This window comes from Lolium perenne, chromosome 3 (assembly GCF_019359855.2).
Source record: "Lolium perenne isolate Kyuss_39 chromosome 3, Kyuss_2.0, whole genome shotgun sequence".
NCBI classification, from domain to species: Eukaryota; Viridiplantae; Streptophyta; class Magnoliopsida; order Poales; family Poaceae; genus Lolium; species Lolium perenne.
This window is the reverse complement of record NC_067246.2, coordinates 143430674-143447127: the sequence shown is the minus strand read 5'-3', so window position 1 is coordinate 143447127 and position 16454 is coordinate 143430674. Positions and strand designations below refer to the sequence as shown.

Sequence of the window (16454 nt, the reverse complement as noted above, 5' to 3'; positions counted from 1 at the left end):
ATCTATTGGTCCTCACTAGAAGAAACAACAAAAAGATTAATCATGTGCTTCACTAATTGTGAAAACCAAACAAATGAAATAAGAATTTTCCTAAACACTTGCTTCCTTGGAGGTAGCCGGCGTTCACTGGTGCAATAAGGTGGAGGGAAGGAGATCGAGACACGCCAACGACGATTTGGGGGAACGGTGAAGATGAGAGAGAGGTGAGTGGAGGCGTGATTCGCCGGTTCATGTGGCCTATCGACAAAGCGGTAGAAGGAGAGAATCTTGGGACGTGGCAGCGCACCGCTTAGATCACGTGCCCCTTTGACCAAACCAACCATCTAGATTAAATTGAACAGTCAATATGTACGGAAGGTACCGCAGATGGGAACTGCTACACACATCTATAATAACCATCCAGACTGCATTGAACGGACACGGTATATGAGAGATCATGTAGATTGGTAACTGTAGATTGCATCTACGGTACACTTCACAGACTACACTTCACAGACGTGGCATCCCTAATCAAACGTGAATTTGTTCATATACATCTATAGATTGGTCTACCATCTTCCCCTCACCTAGGAGCCTTGATGTCGCCCATCTTGGCTGTCGTGAACTGAACATCGGCATCCTATTCTGGCCCACCTCCCTCTTTCCCGCACATGCTCGACCACCTCGAGTTGCTTACGTCACCTGGCATTGCGCAACTCTCTCCCTCGTCTCTCACTCGCGGCAACCAGACAACACGCTCCTCCTCGTGGCCACAGACCTTACTCGTGAGTCTCGGGTCATCTTGAATCTGCAGCATGAGGTAGGGATGGAGTGTGTTGCAGCGGCGATAGGTGCTAGAGATTGGGGAAGAAGACCTATTCTTGCGTGTTTAAAACGAGTTGTGGTGCGTTATATGTGATTTTTGGGGAGGATAAATCAGTCCAAAAAAAAGTTGCATCCATTGCATCAGCATGGAATAAATCTGGATGTGTGCAAGATTTTTGTGGGACGGTTGCACCACCGATCATAGCCGCCCGGAGGTGATAATCTGCGTAAGTGTTGCCACCATGACACTATGCTCGCACTCCGAGTTGGGAGCAGTCACCACCATCTTCCTTTGGTTGAGGAAGCAGACATAGCCCTTGTTGCGCTTGTGGTCGCGCAACATCTACTCCACCTAACCAACAACTCGCGTGATTCATGGATACAAAAGCTTGTGAGAATGGTTGATTAATGACTCACCGATGAAGACGAGTCGAGGTGGAGCGAGTTAGTTGATGATGATAAAGAGCCACGTTCAAGACCTTGTCTCCAGTATATTAAGGCGATAGATCGGCAACGACGGGATGGTGGTGCCGTTGATTGAGAGTTTGAGACCGGCGCAACAAAAATCAAGTATAATCTGCATATTACAAATTAACATAAATTAAAAATTAAAAGTGTATAGAAAATTAAACATGAGCTAGATTCAAAAACACAAACAAACCTAAGTTAGTTTTTTCTGTTGAGCTGTGAGCTAGGTATCTTTGACGAATAAGAAAAGTTCCAAATACAATATATTCTAGCAGCAAAGCTTGGAGCGCACACACGCGCAACTCCAGCGGCCGTAGACAAATCGTGGCCGGGGGACACTAACCGGACGAAGCGAATTAATGACTGAATTTGTGGAGAGATGAAGCTGGGCCAGGCCTTCCTAGTTTGGGCTGTTGGACCCGTTGATGGTGAGATCGCTCGCTAGCGAGCTTGTTCCAGACTCCGAGCAACAGACGGAGCATCGGACTTACTTAAAACTGAAACCTTTGTGCGAACCGTTTTTCATAAGCGGTGATATGTCCTGTAAATTTGACAGAATAACAACGGCAATTCCATAATAGATGAAAATTTTGAGGAGAAATCTTAATTCCTTTATTAGTAGGTATATGTATAGATAAATGAGAAAATCCTCTTGGGAAGACATTGCCACACACATACGAAAAAATATTACATATTTTTAACCATCCGATTCTAAGGACACCTCAAACGGACCAACGTAAATGGATGCGGAGACCAACTATTTGCACTGCGCGATCAAAAAATGAAACTACACCTAGGCCCACGGCCCGACGCATAGTGTTCGGGCTGTCCGCGGAGACGCAAACGCGACCCAAATATGCGGTTTGGATGCGTCTGTCGCGGCCCCGGAGGTCGGGGCTAGACAAACCCAGATATCACATCTGGCATAAGCCTAACCTAGATCTCTAGGGCCTACAGGGTGAGAATCGGTAACACAACAGTGACTCTACGACTCAAAGCAAATATATTACAACTCTTAGCAGAGTTAAGATCCAAATTTATTACACGCAGAGGTCACTGACCACAATTCAACAAGCAACGGAAAGCAAATTATGTTATCTAGATAACAAGACTGCAAAAGGCCTAAGAGGCCATAACATAAGGCGACGTCCCAGCCCATAAGTCTCAGGCTGCCGCCTGAGGAACTCCGATCTACTCGTCGACGTCGAGGTAGAAGCCACCATCAGTTGGAAGAACTTCCTCTGAAACAAAGCATGCAAGGCTGAGTACAGGGACTCAGCAAGACTTAGTACAACCTGTTAGCAAAGCGGGTATGCGAGACTTTATGTGGAGCTTATTTTGCGGAAAGCCAGTTTTCCTTTGTAAACAGGAGGGAGCAGAAGCTCGTCTATTCAGACCATTTTCAAAAAGGGGTAAGCGAGCGATATCAACTCTAGCTTCAAGATCATCATGTTGAATCCACCGAATCTTCATCATCACCTGAACCTATCACCTAGGATCACCCCCTCGACACCCTGAGAAGGGATCCTTATCACACATTGACATCAAGTTTTACGATTAGGTTCAAGTTGTCTATGATCACAGAATCCATCACCAAGTCGTCCATAACCGTGGACACGGCTTTTCGAAAAGATTTACCCTGCAGGGGTGTACAACTTTACCCACACGCGCCGACCGACTCTTAGTGCCACTAGATTAACACACTTCCTTGGTGTGCCGGCAGAGGGTGGTCGACCAAAACCTTTCCCTTACTTCGCCTATCCCATGAGTCAAACTAACTGGGGAGCTCCGTCATCGTAGGTAGCCATTCTTCGAGGCGGTCCCGGTCATTGTGTGCAGGGGATCCAGTTCAATGCCTCCAGCATCCTTCACCCCGGCCACGCCTTGTATGATGCACTCTGAAAACCTTTTCCACCTTTCCCCCATGCGTATGGCAAATGGAACTCGCAAACTAATTGACTCATGGGTAAGCTAGGTAAGTTCGGGCCAAGGGGTTCCCATGGGCCCCGTGTGGCTGTACGCTCAGTCTTGGTTCCGAAGGCGAGAACTCAGGTCCTAGTATCGGCGAGAACGAGTCAAATCACCACATCCCCATGTGGCGGCCCATCCAAGCCTTTAGCATGTTTATTAACATCATCACTAATCTTACCACGTCATCCTATCAAACTAGGTTCATTCGTAGCTCTGATTCATCAACCGGATGGATCAGACTTCAATAGCTAAGCATGGCTAAGCATAACACATATATGGCTCTAGCGATGCGAACAAGCTCAGACCTAGTTTTGCTGGGAGCGGTGGATCAGGAACTCTGGGCTACAAGGATGGAATACGCACACATAGGGTATCTACAACTGCCGATAAAACATATTTGAAGCGGATGCAATATGTAAGAACCAAAAGTAAAAGCATTTCGAAACCATATATGAACCAGGTTAGGGCTTGCCTTGTCCCTCGTTGTTCTGGTGCTGCTCTTCGGGGGCGTTGATCTCAGGCTCGCGTTCGGTCCCTATCGAGAAGAACCAAATACCGGAAAGGAAGAGCACAATCAAGACATGGTATAATGCAATGCACATACAATATGATGACATGTCATATTAAAGGGATTCGGTTAACCCTAGGTGCATCGACGGAATTTAGAGGGGTTCGGCATCGATCCCGACATAAGAGAGGGTTCGATTTAGGGTTTCATTAAGGGTCCACATTTAATTGGTTCAAAGATGTATGAAACATGGATAAACAATTAGGAAATGTTTTTCTGATCATTTTGATATATAATTTTATATTTTTCTGATTTAAAATGAATTACTTATGAATTTCCAGGATTTAATTCATTTTAAATCAATTTCTGAAAATTATATAAATAATAATAAAGTTGGACCCACATGTCATAATTTTATTATTTCCTAAATTATTAAAATTCTGACCAGGGGACCCACATGTCATTATTTTTCTATTTACAGAAATTACAGAAATTAATTACTGGAAAAACAGAAAATAGAAAATGATTAATGACGTCACGCTGATGTCAGCATGACGTCAGCGCGGCCATTGCCCGCAGATGGAGCTCGGGTTGACCTCCTATCGGAGGCTCCCGTGGGCGGGAGGACGCGCACAAGGGCGCGGTCGACTCCGCGCGTCGCGGGCGACCTAAAGGAGGCGGCGCGGCCGTGGATTGCCCGCCGGAGCAGGGCCTCCGGCGAGGTCTTTGCGGCGGCGGGGTCGGGTCCTCGTCGCGGGCGAGCTACGGAGGGAGAGAGGGCGAGGCGAGGGCACAGGGAGGCTCGGGGGCTCACCGCGGAGCTCGTGCAGTGGTCGGCGATGGCCGGGGGGCCTCGCCGGCAGCGAATCGAACGGCGGCCGGCCGTCTCTGTGAGGGTTAGGGTTAGGTCTGGGGGGCGCGGGAGAGAGCGGCGAAGGGGGAGACTGGGGCTAGGGTTCCAGGGCGCGGCCGGCGGAGGTACTTGTAGGCCACCGGGAGCGGCGGCATCGATCCTGGCCGTCCGGCGCATCGAGCGGCCGGGCTGCTGCCAGGCAGCAGCTTGGAGCTGCGGGGAAGAAGACGATTTTGCAGAAAACCCCCTGGGTTTTCTGCTGGGCTGCTTTGGGCTGCGCTCTGCCGAATTGGGCCGAGCCAGAGAGAAGGGAAGGGGGAAAGAAGATGGGCTGCGCCCAAGGAGAGGGAGAAGAGGCTTCTCCCTTCATTTTTTTCTGGTTTTCTTTTCCTATTCTAAACCAAACTCAAAACTGAATTTTGAATAGAGTTTGAAAACTCAAATTTCTAGAGATACTTCAAAACTCACATGGTCATATTGAGAACAACAAAACCATGAGTTTATTTTATAGAATCTTGAGAGAATTTGCGACAAATAATTAGAGAAGGATTTGCATAATAGAAAATGGAGATGCAAATTTTGCTCAAATTCAAACTATATGCATGCAATGCTCATGAATACTCATTTATTTATAAACACAAGGTTGGGATGTTACAACTCTACCCCCCTTACAAGAATCTCGTCCTCGAGATTCCTAGATTTTAGAAAAGAAGGAAGGGTACTCAGATCGTAAACGATCTTCTCGTTCCCAGGTTGCTTCTTGCTCAGAATGATTAGACCATTGAACTTTCAGGAACTTGATGCTCTGACGTCGAGTTTTACGCTCGGCTTCATCAAGGATACGAACAGGATGTTCTCGATATGTTAGATCCTCTTGAAGGTCAAGGGTCTCGTGATCAACACCACGGATAGGATCTTTGAAGCAACGCTTGAGTTGGGACACATGGAAGACATCATGAACTTCAGGAAAATTGGAAGGTAACTCCAACTTGTAGGAAACATTACCACGCTTGGCAAGGACGTGGAAAGGACCAACATAGCGAGGAGCTAGTTTGCCTTTGATACCGAAGCGACGGACACCCTTGAGAGGAGTGACCCGAAGATAAGCTTGATCACCAATTTCATACTTCACTTCTTGATGATGGCGATCATAGTAGCTCTTTTGACGTGACTGAGCAGTTTTCAGACGCTCGCGAATGATGCGAACTTGATCTTCTGCTTCGTTGATTATATCTGGTCCAAAGAACTTTCTTTCTCCAGTTTCGGACCAGTTCAAAGGAGTTCTACACCTTCTGCCATACAAAGCTTCAAAAGGTGCCATGCCCAAGCTAGCTTGGAAGCTGTTGTTATAGGTGAACTCGGCAAATGGAAGGCACTTTTCCCAATCTTTACCGAAGGATATAACACATGCCCTGAGCATGTCTTCAAGAATTTGATTCACTCTCTCGGTTTGACCACCGGTTTGAGGATGATAGGCTATGCTGAAGGAAAGACGAGTTCCCATAGCTTGTTGAAAGCTAGACCAGAACTTTGAGGTGAAAAGACTTCCACGATCAGAGACGATCTTCTTAGGAACACCATGAAGAGTGACTATCCGTGAGATATATAGATCTGCTAGTTGACTAGCTTTTATGTCTTCTCAGATAGGAAGGAAGTGAGCAACCTTGGATAGACGATCAATGACTACCCATATAGCATCTCTTCCATTTTTGGTCTTGGGGAGACCGGTAATGAAATCCATGCCAATTTCATCCCATTTCCACTCTAGAATTGATAGAGGTTGGAGAGTGCCAGCAGGTCTTTGATGTTCAGCTTTTACGCGATGACAAATGTCGCATTCAGCAACAAACTTAGCGATCTCTTGCTTCATCCCGGACCACCAGAATCTTTGGCGGAGATCCCGATACATCTTGGTACCACCAGGATGGATGGAGAGGGGTGATTCATGAGCTTCTTTAAGGATTAGCTCTTTGAGATCCGATTTATCCGGCACGACAAGACGCTTACCGAAATAAACGGTACCTTGATCATCAATGGAGAAACATTTAGCAACTCCGCTAGCAATGTTCTTCTTGATCTCGGTAATGCCAGAATCTTGCTTCTGAACCTTATTGATCTGGTCTTGAAGAGAGGGCTTCACCTCTAGATTAGCAAGGTATCCACTAGGAACAATCTCAAGGTTGAGTTTTGCAAGTTCCTCATAGAGAGAAGGTTGCGCTTGCTTAACCATAAGATTGTTGCAATAGGACTTCCGACTTAGCGCATCAGCAACGACATTGGCTTTGCCGGGCTTATAGTTGAGACCCAAGTCATAATCCTTGATGACTTCCAGCCATCTTCTCTGTCTGAGATTTAGATCCGGCTGGGTGAAAATATACTTCAGACTTTGATGATCCGAGTACAACTCGCAACGATTACCATAAAGGTAAGGTCGCCATTGCTTAAGAGCATGGATCACAGCTGCAAGCTCGAGATCATGAGTAGGATAATTGAGCTCATGTGGTTTCAACTGTCGAGAGGCATAGGCCACCACATGACCTTCTTGCATCAACACACATCCGAGCCCTTGGAGAGAGGCATCGCAATAGACAACGAAGTCTTTGCTTGTGTCCGGAAGGACGAGCACAGGAGCAGTAGTCAGCTTGGTTTTCAAAACCTGGAAACTCTCTTCAGCCTTTTCGGACCATTCGAACTTCTTGTCTTTCTTGAGAAGATCAGTCATTGGCTTGGCAATCTTGGAGAAATTTTCAATGAATCGGCGGTAATAACCCGCCAGACCGAGAAAACTCCGAACCTCCCTAGCTGACTTAGGTGTCTTCCAGTCAAGAACGGCTTGAACTTTATCTGGAATGACTGCAACACCTTTTTCAGAGATAACATGACCAAGGAATATGAGCTCTTTTAACCAGAACTCACATTTTGAGAATTTGGCGTAGAGACGATGCTCACGAAGTTTGGTTAGCACCAGACGGAGATGTTCCTCATGTTCATCTTCAGTTTTGGAGTAGATCAGAATATCGTCGATGTAGACCACGACGAACTTGTCAAGATACTCCATGAAAACAGAGTTCATGAGCCGCATAAAAGTGGCTGGAGCATTTGTAAGGCCAAAGGACATGACAGTGTACTCGTAAAGACCATAACGAGTTGTGAACGCTGTCTTTGGAATGTCCTCCTTGCGGATTTTGATTTGATGGTACCCTGATCTCAAATCCATCTTTGAGAAGACTGTGGCACCGGACAACTGATCAAAAAGATCATTGATTATAGGAAGAGGGTATTTGTTCTTGATTGTCACTGCGTTGAGCGGACGGTAATCAACAACCAGTCGCGGAATGTTGGTATCTCTCTTCTTGACAAAGAGGGCAGGGCAACCCCAGGAAGAAGTACTGGGTTGCATGAACTTCTTCTCTTCCAACTCCTCTAACTGCTTCTTCAGTTCAACCAACTCTTCCGGAGGCATACGATATGGTCTTCGAGAAACAGGGGCAGTTCCGGGAACCAACTCAATGATAAAGTCCACCCTTCGATCAGGTGGCATGCCAGGTAACTCCTCAGGGAAGACATCTGGAAAGTCACGGACCACCCAAACATCGGAGATTTCTGGTTTAGGCAGGGCTTCAACGGCATACAACTCGGCTTCAGGGGTAAACCTTGCCGATGGAGGTATTGCGGATGGAGCCCAGTATAGAATACTTTTGCCAGAAAGATCGGTCAGCACAATAGACCTGGCTGAACAATCAATGACAGCCTTATGCTTTACTAGCCAATCCATGCCCAAGATGACATCAATGTCAGTTGACTTGAGGGCAATGAGAGAGGTGGGGAACAACAGATGCCCTATACTGATTATGACCTCACGGGTAATCCAAATGGTTTGCCAACGAGACCCGGGAGTTGTGATCTCTAGAGGGGAGGGCATTGTCTTGAAGGGTATATCATGCTTTTGTGCAAACTCTTGAGATATGAATGTATGCGATGCTCCGGAATCAAACAGAACTGTAGCTAGGATTGAGTTTATATAGAGCGTACCCATTAGGACGCTTGGATCCTCTTCAGCCTCATCAGCAGAGACATGGGTCAGACGGGCACGACCAGAGGAATATTTGTCATCCTTCTTGGGCTGAGAATATCCATGACCAGCTGGCTTATGGGGGCACTCCTTTGAGTAGTGGCCAGGCTGACCACAAGAGTAGCAGGCACCATTAGGCACAGTACCCATGGCAGGATGATAGCTTGAGCCACCAGAGGGTGGCTTAGAGTTATTGCCAGAAGACCTTGGTGCATAGGGAGCACGAGGTACAGCACTGTAAGGGATCCAGACTCGGCGCTTCTTGTTGTGAGAGGAAGACACACGAGAATCACCTTCTTCACGCTTCTTAGATTTTTCCATATCCTTTCTTCCGTTCTCCATCAGAAGAGCACGGTTATGCAGGTCTTGGAATGACTGGAAGGTGAAAGGCAGCATCTCATAACGAAGCTCGGGGTTAAGTCCCTTGCAGAACAGATCTTGCTTATCAGCATCATCAACCACATCACGGGGTGCATAGCGAGACAGCTGAGTGAACTCACGTCCATATGTCTCCACATCCAGCTTGCCCTGAGAAAAGTCCAGGAATTCCCTCCTTTTGATGTCCATGACAGTCTTGGGGATATAGGCTGCACGGAAAGCTGTGACAAACTCCTCCCAGGTAACATCATGTCCTGGCGCTTGAAGAGCCAGAAAACCTTCCCACCAAGAACCAGCGGCACCCTCTAACTGGTAGGTGGCAAAGTTCACGCGTTCACCTGGTGGAACATGAAGAGCGTTGAACTTGCGCTCGATGGTGCGAAGCCAATCATCAGCATCAAGAGGCTCCTTGGGGGTGGGTGAAGACAGGAGGCAGTGCACGGATGAAGTCCCCAAGTGTGACACAGTTGTCGGGACGACGCTCGGTGTTTTGAGCTACACGCTCCAGAAGTTGTTCATTCCTTAGGCGGTTGGTCTCAATGTTGTTAAGAACCTGCGCCATTGTGGGAGGTGGCGGCAGTTCCTGTTCAGCATTGTTTTGTCCACGTCGGTTACGACCACGACCACGACCAGCCATCCTGAAGAGAAAGACAAAGACCATGAGAAACAGATTCCTTGGAAAGGATTCAACGGAATGATAACATTCACTGAATGGAAGGAACAAGATTCATATCAACTGAGGTAACTTTAGGAACACTGAGCTAAGCAACCAAGTACGGAGTACTTTTTAGAGAAAACAACCCAAACCCGTAGATCCTATAAGTTTGGAAATAACAGGGTAGAGGTAAAACCTTTTTCAATCAAAACAAGGTAAGATGACTCAGCATTAGAATGACACCAGGTAAGGAGTAAAAATAATCCTATTCAGATGCTTTTGCAAATAATTTTAGCTTTCAAATAGTTTTCACAACTACTAGACTCAACATCGACCAGTTGAAAGGGTTTCCTATAGGCAGTCCTGCTCTGATACCAAAACCTGTCGCGACCCCGGAGGTCGGGGCTAGACAAACCCAGATATCACATCTGGCATAAGCCTAACCTAGATCTCTAGGGCCTACAGGGTGAGAATCGGTAACACAACAGTGACTCTACGACTCAAAGCAAATATATTACAACTCTTAGCAGAGTTAAGATCCAAATTTATTACACGCAGAGGTCACTGACCACAATTCAACAAGCAACGGAAAGCAAATTATGTTATCTAGATAACAAGACTGCAAAAGGCCTAAGAGGCCATAACATAAGGCGACGTCCCAGCCCATAAGTCTCAGGCTGCCGCCTGAGGAACTCCGATCTACTCGTCGACGTCGAGGTAGAAGCCACCATCAGTTGGAAGAACTTCCTCTAAAACAAAGCATGCAAGGCTGAGTACAGGGACTCAGCAAGACTTAGTACAACCTGTTAGCAAAGCGGGTATGCGAGGCTTTATGTGGAGCTTATTTTGCGGAAAGCCAGTTTTCCTTTGTAAACAGGAGGGAGCAGAAGCTCGTCTATTCAGACCATTTTCAAAAAGGGGTAAGCGAGCGATATCAACTCTAGCTTCAAGATCATCATGTTGAATCCACCGAATCTTCATCATCACCTGAACCTATCACCTAGGATCACCCCCTCGACACCCTGAGAAGGGATCCTTATCACACATTGACATCAAGTTTTACGATTAGGTTCAAGTTGTCTATGATCACATAATCCATCACCAAGTCGTCCATAACCGTGGACACGGCTTTTCGAAAAGATTTACCCTGCAGGGGTGTACAACTTTACCCACACGCGCCGACCGACTCTTAGTGCCACTAGATTAACACACTTCCTTGGTGTGCCGGCAGAGGGTGGTCGACCAAAACCTTTCCCTTACTTCGCCTATCCCATGAGTCAAACTAACTGGGGAGCTCCGTCATCGTAGGTAGCCATTCTTCGAGGCGGTCCCGGTCATTGTGTGCAGGGGATCCAGTTCAATGCCTCTAGCATCCTTCACCCCGGCCACGCCCTGTATGATGCACTTTGAAAACCTTTTCCACCTTTCCCCCATGCGTATGGCAAATGGAACTCGCAAACTAATTGACTCATGGGTAAGCTAGGTAAGTTCGGGCCAAGGGGTTCCCATGGGCCCCGTGTGGGTATACGCTCGCCTTGGTTCCGAAGGCGAGAACTCAGGTCCTAGTATCGGCGAGAACGAGTCAAATCACCACATCCCCATGTGGCGGCCCATCCAAGCCTTTAGCATGTTTATTAACATCATCACTGATCTTACCACGTCATCCTATCAAACTAGGTTCATTCGTAGCTCTGATTCATCAACCGGATGGATCAGACTTCAATAGCTAAGCATGGCTAAGCATAACACATATACGGCTCTAGCGATGCGAACAAGCTCAGACCTAGTTTTGCTGGGAGCGGTGGATCAGGAACTCTGGGCTACAAGGATGGAATACGCACACATAGGGTATCTACAACTGCCGATAAAACATATTTGAAGCGGATGCAATATGTAAGAACCAGAAGTAAAAGCATTTCGAAACCATATATGAACCAGGTTAGGGCTTGCCTTGTCCCTCGTTGTTCTGGTGCTGCTCTTCGGGGGCGTTGATCTCAGGCTCGCGTTCGGTCCCTATCGAGAAGAACCAAATACCGGAAAGGAAGAGCACAATCAAGACATGGTATAATGCAATGCACATACAATATGATGACATGTCATATTAAAGGGATTCGGTTAACCCTAGGTGCATCGACGAAATTTAGAGGGGTTCGGCATCGATCCCGACATAAGAGAGGGTTCGATTTAGGGTTTCATTAAGGGTCCACATTTAATTGGTTCAAAGATGTATGAAACATGGATAAACAATTAGGAAATGTTTTTCTGATCATTTTGATATATAATTTTATATTTTTCTGATTTAAAATGAATTACTTATGAATTTCCAGGATTTAATTCATTTTAAATCAATTTCTGAAAATTATATAAATAATAATAAAGTTGGACCCACATGTCATAATTTTATTATTTTCTAAATATTTCCTAAATTATTAAAATTCTGACCAGGGGACCCACATGTCATTATTTTTCTATTTACAGAAATTACAGAAATTAATTACTAGAAAAACAGAAAATAGAAAATGATTAATGACGTCACGCTGACGTCAGCATGACGTCAGCGCGGCCATTGCCCGCAGATGGAGCTCGGGTTGACCTCCAATCGGAGGCTCCCGTGGGCGGGAGGACGCGCACAAGGGCGCGGTCGACTCCGCGCGTCGCGGGCGACCTAAAGGAGGCGGCGCGGCCGTGGATTGCCCGCCGGAGCAGGGCCTCCGGCGAGGTGCCGCGGCGGCGGGGTCGGGTCCTCGTCGCGGGCGAGCTACGGAGGGAGAGAGGGCGAGGCGAGGGCACAGGGAGGCTCGGGGGCTCACCGCGGAGCTCGTGCAGTGGTCGGCGATGGCCGGGGGGCCTCGCCGGCGGCGAATCGAACGGCGGCCGGCCGTCTCTGTGAGGGTTAGGGTTAGGTCTGGGGGGGCGCGGGAGAGAGCGGCGAAGGGGGAGACTGGGGCTAGGGTTCCAGGGCGCGGCCGGCGGAGGTACTTGTAGGCCACCGGGAGCGGCGGCATCGATCCTGGCCGGCCGGCGCATCGAGCGGCCGGGCTGCTGCCAGGCAGCAGCTTGGAGCTACGGGGAAGAAGACGATTTTGCAGAAAACCCCCTGGGTTTTCTGCTGGGCTGCTTTGGGCTGCGCTCTGCCGAATTGGGCCGAGCCAGAGAGAAGGGAAGGGGGAAAGAAGATGGGCTGCGCCCAAGGAGAGGGAGAAGAGGCTTCTCCCTTCATTTTTTTCTGGTTTTCTTTTCCTATTCTAAACCAAACTCAAAACTGAATTTTGAATAGAGTTTGAAAACTCAAATTTCTAGAGATACTTCAAAACTCACATGGTCATATTGAGAACAACAAAACCATGAGTTTATTTTATAGAATCTTGAGAGAATTTGAGACAAATAATTAGAGAAGGATTTGCATAATAGAAAATGGAGATGCAAATTTTGCTCAAATTCAAACTATATGCATGCAATGCTCATGAATACTCATTTATTTATAAACACAAGGTTGGGATGTTACAGCGTCTTTGCGAACTCTTCTGCGCAAGTGCGCTGAGTGTCCTCGTATTTGTATTCTAACTCGGTCCCGCCGGTCAGGGACAACGAAATGAACCGCGCGGATTTATTTCGTATTCCTCTTATTTGCTGCCCTAGTGCGACGTCGCCACCCCAACCCCAACCCGCCGCACGGCTGTAGTACACACCGTCTATTCGGGCCTCGCCGCGCCAAAGAACAGGATCGGAGTCGGCATAGGTTCTTGGCTGCATCTATCACGTCTTTGGGGGCGAAACATCTGCCGGGTTGCGCCGGCCGGCCTCGCCGCCCAGGACATGTTCGGTCAATATATTGCACCAGTAGGTTTCTAATTCATTTTTTGGGCGCTATTGTGGGCGACCATTGATCCGCGGTTGCTACCCACGCAGATGGACATGTGGAAGTTGCTTGAAAAGTTCAGCGGTGAGGTCATTGACTCATCTTCCGACGACGAGTCCGACCAGACGATGCAGAAGATGGCTTCTGCTGCGGCCTTCATCCTCCACGAGCACAATGCCAGCTAGACGCCGATGCACCGAGGCTCTGTGAAGGGCTGATAAAAAAAACTTGCCGCTCAACAGAGTGGAAGGGCACCTCCGACTCCACAAGGACTACTTCGACCGCACCGATCCGGTGTTCCGAGAAAATTGTTTCGGCTTCGGAACAGGATGTCAAGGGACCTATTCATGGTCATTCAGCGGGGCATTAGAGCCGACACATACTTCCAATGTAGGCCCGATGCCACAGGTGCGCTAGGCTTCACCTCCTACCAAAAATGTTATGCATCTATTCGCATGCTAGCGTATGAAATGGCTGCTGATATATTCGATGACTTTCTTCGAATTGGTGAGAGCGCCTACCTTGAGGCTATGTACCGGTTTTGCCGAGCCGTATATGATTGCCATGTTCGGAGAATATTACTTGAGGAGCCGACAGTTGGGGACACAAGGCGGTTGTTGTCTATCAACGAATCTAGATGGTTCCCATGCATGATTGGCAGCATAGATTGCATGCACCGGGAGTGGAAGATCTGTCCATTTGGATGGCAGTGTCAGTACAACAGCCATGCGGGGGGACGCACTATCATTTTTGAAGCTGTGATATCTCAAGATTTATGAATTTGGCATTCATTCTTTGGCCTGGCCGGTTCAAACAATGATATCAATGTGTTGCACCGCTCTCCGATTTTCAATAGGCCCCTGCACTACACTAAAACGATGTTTCAATTGCCAGGCGCCTTAGCAGCGCATTGGCTTGCGTCAAGTCATTTGGGCAAGGCAAATCTCATCAGGTGAGCTACGAGGTCAATGTAAATGAATATGACAAGTCATATCATCTTGTTGATGGCATCTATCTTAACTGGGCCACACCGGTGAAAACTGTCCGTGATCCAAACATGGAAAAACGAAGAGGTCAGATGCAAGAAGCTACCAAGAAAGATGTGGAGCAGGGATTTGGTGTGCTCCAAGCTAGGTGGGCAATTGCCTGTCACACGGCAAGAACATGATCGCTAAATACCATGCATGAGGTGATGACCTGTTGCGTGATCATGCATAACATGATCGTTGAGGACGAGCGTCCTGATGGCCGCAATGAGCACATATGGGATTTCTAGGGTGAGCTGGTTGCGCCAATCCCTGGGGCATCAACCTGGCTGCAGTATCTGCTTATGAATGTTGAAGTCACTGACGAGAACATGTCCAAACGCCTATAGAAGGATATGATTGAGCATCATTGGGTATTGGCTGGCCATGAAGACATTGCATAGTCGTCAATATCACCTCATTTTTATGCAGACTTTCAAATATTTGAACGTAATAATTGAATACTTTAAACATGTTTATTTTTCTGTTTGAACATCCGAATTCATGTCCGTGGGCCAAATGCGTCGGCCCGCTGGAGGCACCCCAAGCGGGACGGACGCGCAGTAAAAAATGCACTATTTTCGTGTCCACGGGGCGACACAAATGAACATGATTTGCGTCGCTTCGTTGGAGATGCCTATAAAGAGAGCCAAAGGGACTAGAATACTAACGACCCCCGGCCACCAAAAGGGCAGTTCTAACAACGTCTTTGCAAACTTTCTTCGACCAAGCAATATGGGCGCGTTTGGTAGCTTGTAGGGGCCTTTTTGCATGGGCTGAGAAGGGAAACAAGTCGTTTGGTTGCCTGCTGACCATCGCGTTGTTGCACGAACCAGGTTTTGAAGCACCTCCGGGACAGACCGTGGAGGATCGCCCGGAATGGTAGTTTTTGTGGAGCCAGGCCCGTTGTCACGAGAAGGTTGCACGTGTGGGGAAGGAAGACGGAAACACCGCGTCCCTTCGGGAACACGCGCCATAACTAGCCTCACCGCCCCCTCTCCTTCGTCTCACTCGCGACCTCACTCTCACCCCCACCCCCAAATTGTCACATCACCAAGGTGGTTCCTCTACCGCCAACAAATCCGCCGCACCGCCGCAAGGAGGAGCACCGGGACCGGAGGAGTAGACGACAGCGCGAAGCATCACGACATCGGCCGCAACCTAAACCGCGGTGTTCACCGACATCTTGAGTTCGGCCCCGAACTCGACCTCATCCTCGAACGGAACAATGGCGTTAAGGTCCTCTTCCTCTTACCTTCGTACTCGTTGTGCCCAAACAGGCCATGCTTGAGAATTTTGCGACGACATCCAGATTAGATCTGCTAGGGTTTCCATTAGGATAGGGTTTGGATAAACGTTTGCTAGGTGTTCATCGCGATTGCTTGTTGTTCATATTGAGTTCTTGGTGTTCCCTGTCGTGATTTGCTTAGATCTGTTAGTGTAATCTCCAATCGCGGCAGATCCTTTGTAGATCGGACTGAGGATTGGTCAAACTGCTAGATTTTATTGTGCATGCAAAGAGGGGAAGGGTTTTCGTGCTGGGGTTTAGCATGTTGTGATTGTTGTGCGAAAGATTAAGTTGATTCGTGCTAGTTTGTTCAGACGCAAGGGGAGATAGAGGACTTGAAGAACGAGGTTGTTCTGCTCAAGAATCTGCAGAAAACACAAGCACAAGTGATGAGGGTTAACAAACAGGAATGTGAGGCAGAAAGAAAGGCTTTTGAAGCTGAAAAGAGAACGCTATAGTATGACATATATGATCTTCTCCAAGTGAGCTTTGCAATCAAGGATAAGCTCAAGAGGATCAGGGCTATTTGTGATGAGTGATAAATGTGTTGTAGATGTAGTGTAGGAGATTCTG

The 16454-nt window shown here is 47.7% G+C and overlaps 1 protein-coding gene across 2 annotated transcripts; it reads right to left on the bottom strand.

Moving 5' to 3' along the window:
- Nucleotides 1-2258: 2258 nt before the first annotated feature.
- Nucleotides 2259-11751, bottom strand: LOC127327011 (uncharacterized). 2 transcript variants are annotated; one of them, XR_011754126.1, is made up of 3 exons: nt 11660-11751; nt 3716-3778; nt 2259-2513 (listed from the first exon to the last, which is right to left on the bottom strand). XR_011754126.1 is itself a non-coding variant. In XM_051353788.2 (3 exons), the coding sequence occupies exons 1-3, from the start codon at nt 8824-8826 to the stop codon at nt 2464-2466; spliced, it is 303 nt and encodes a 100-aa protein (XP_051209748.1). In that variant the 5' UTR covers nt 8827-8945; the 3' UTR covers nt 2259-2463. The 2 variants fall into 2 exon arrangements, 1 of the variants encoding a protein (XP_051209748.1); XM_051353788.2 differs by lacking the exon at nt 11660-11751 and adding an exon at nt 8637-8945.
- Between the last annotated feature and the right edge of the window lie 4703 nt (nt 11752-16454).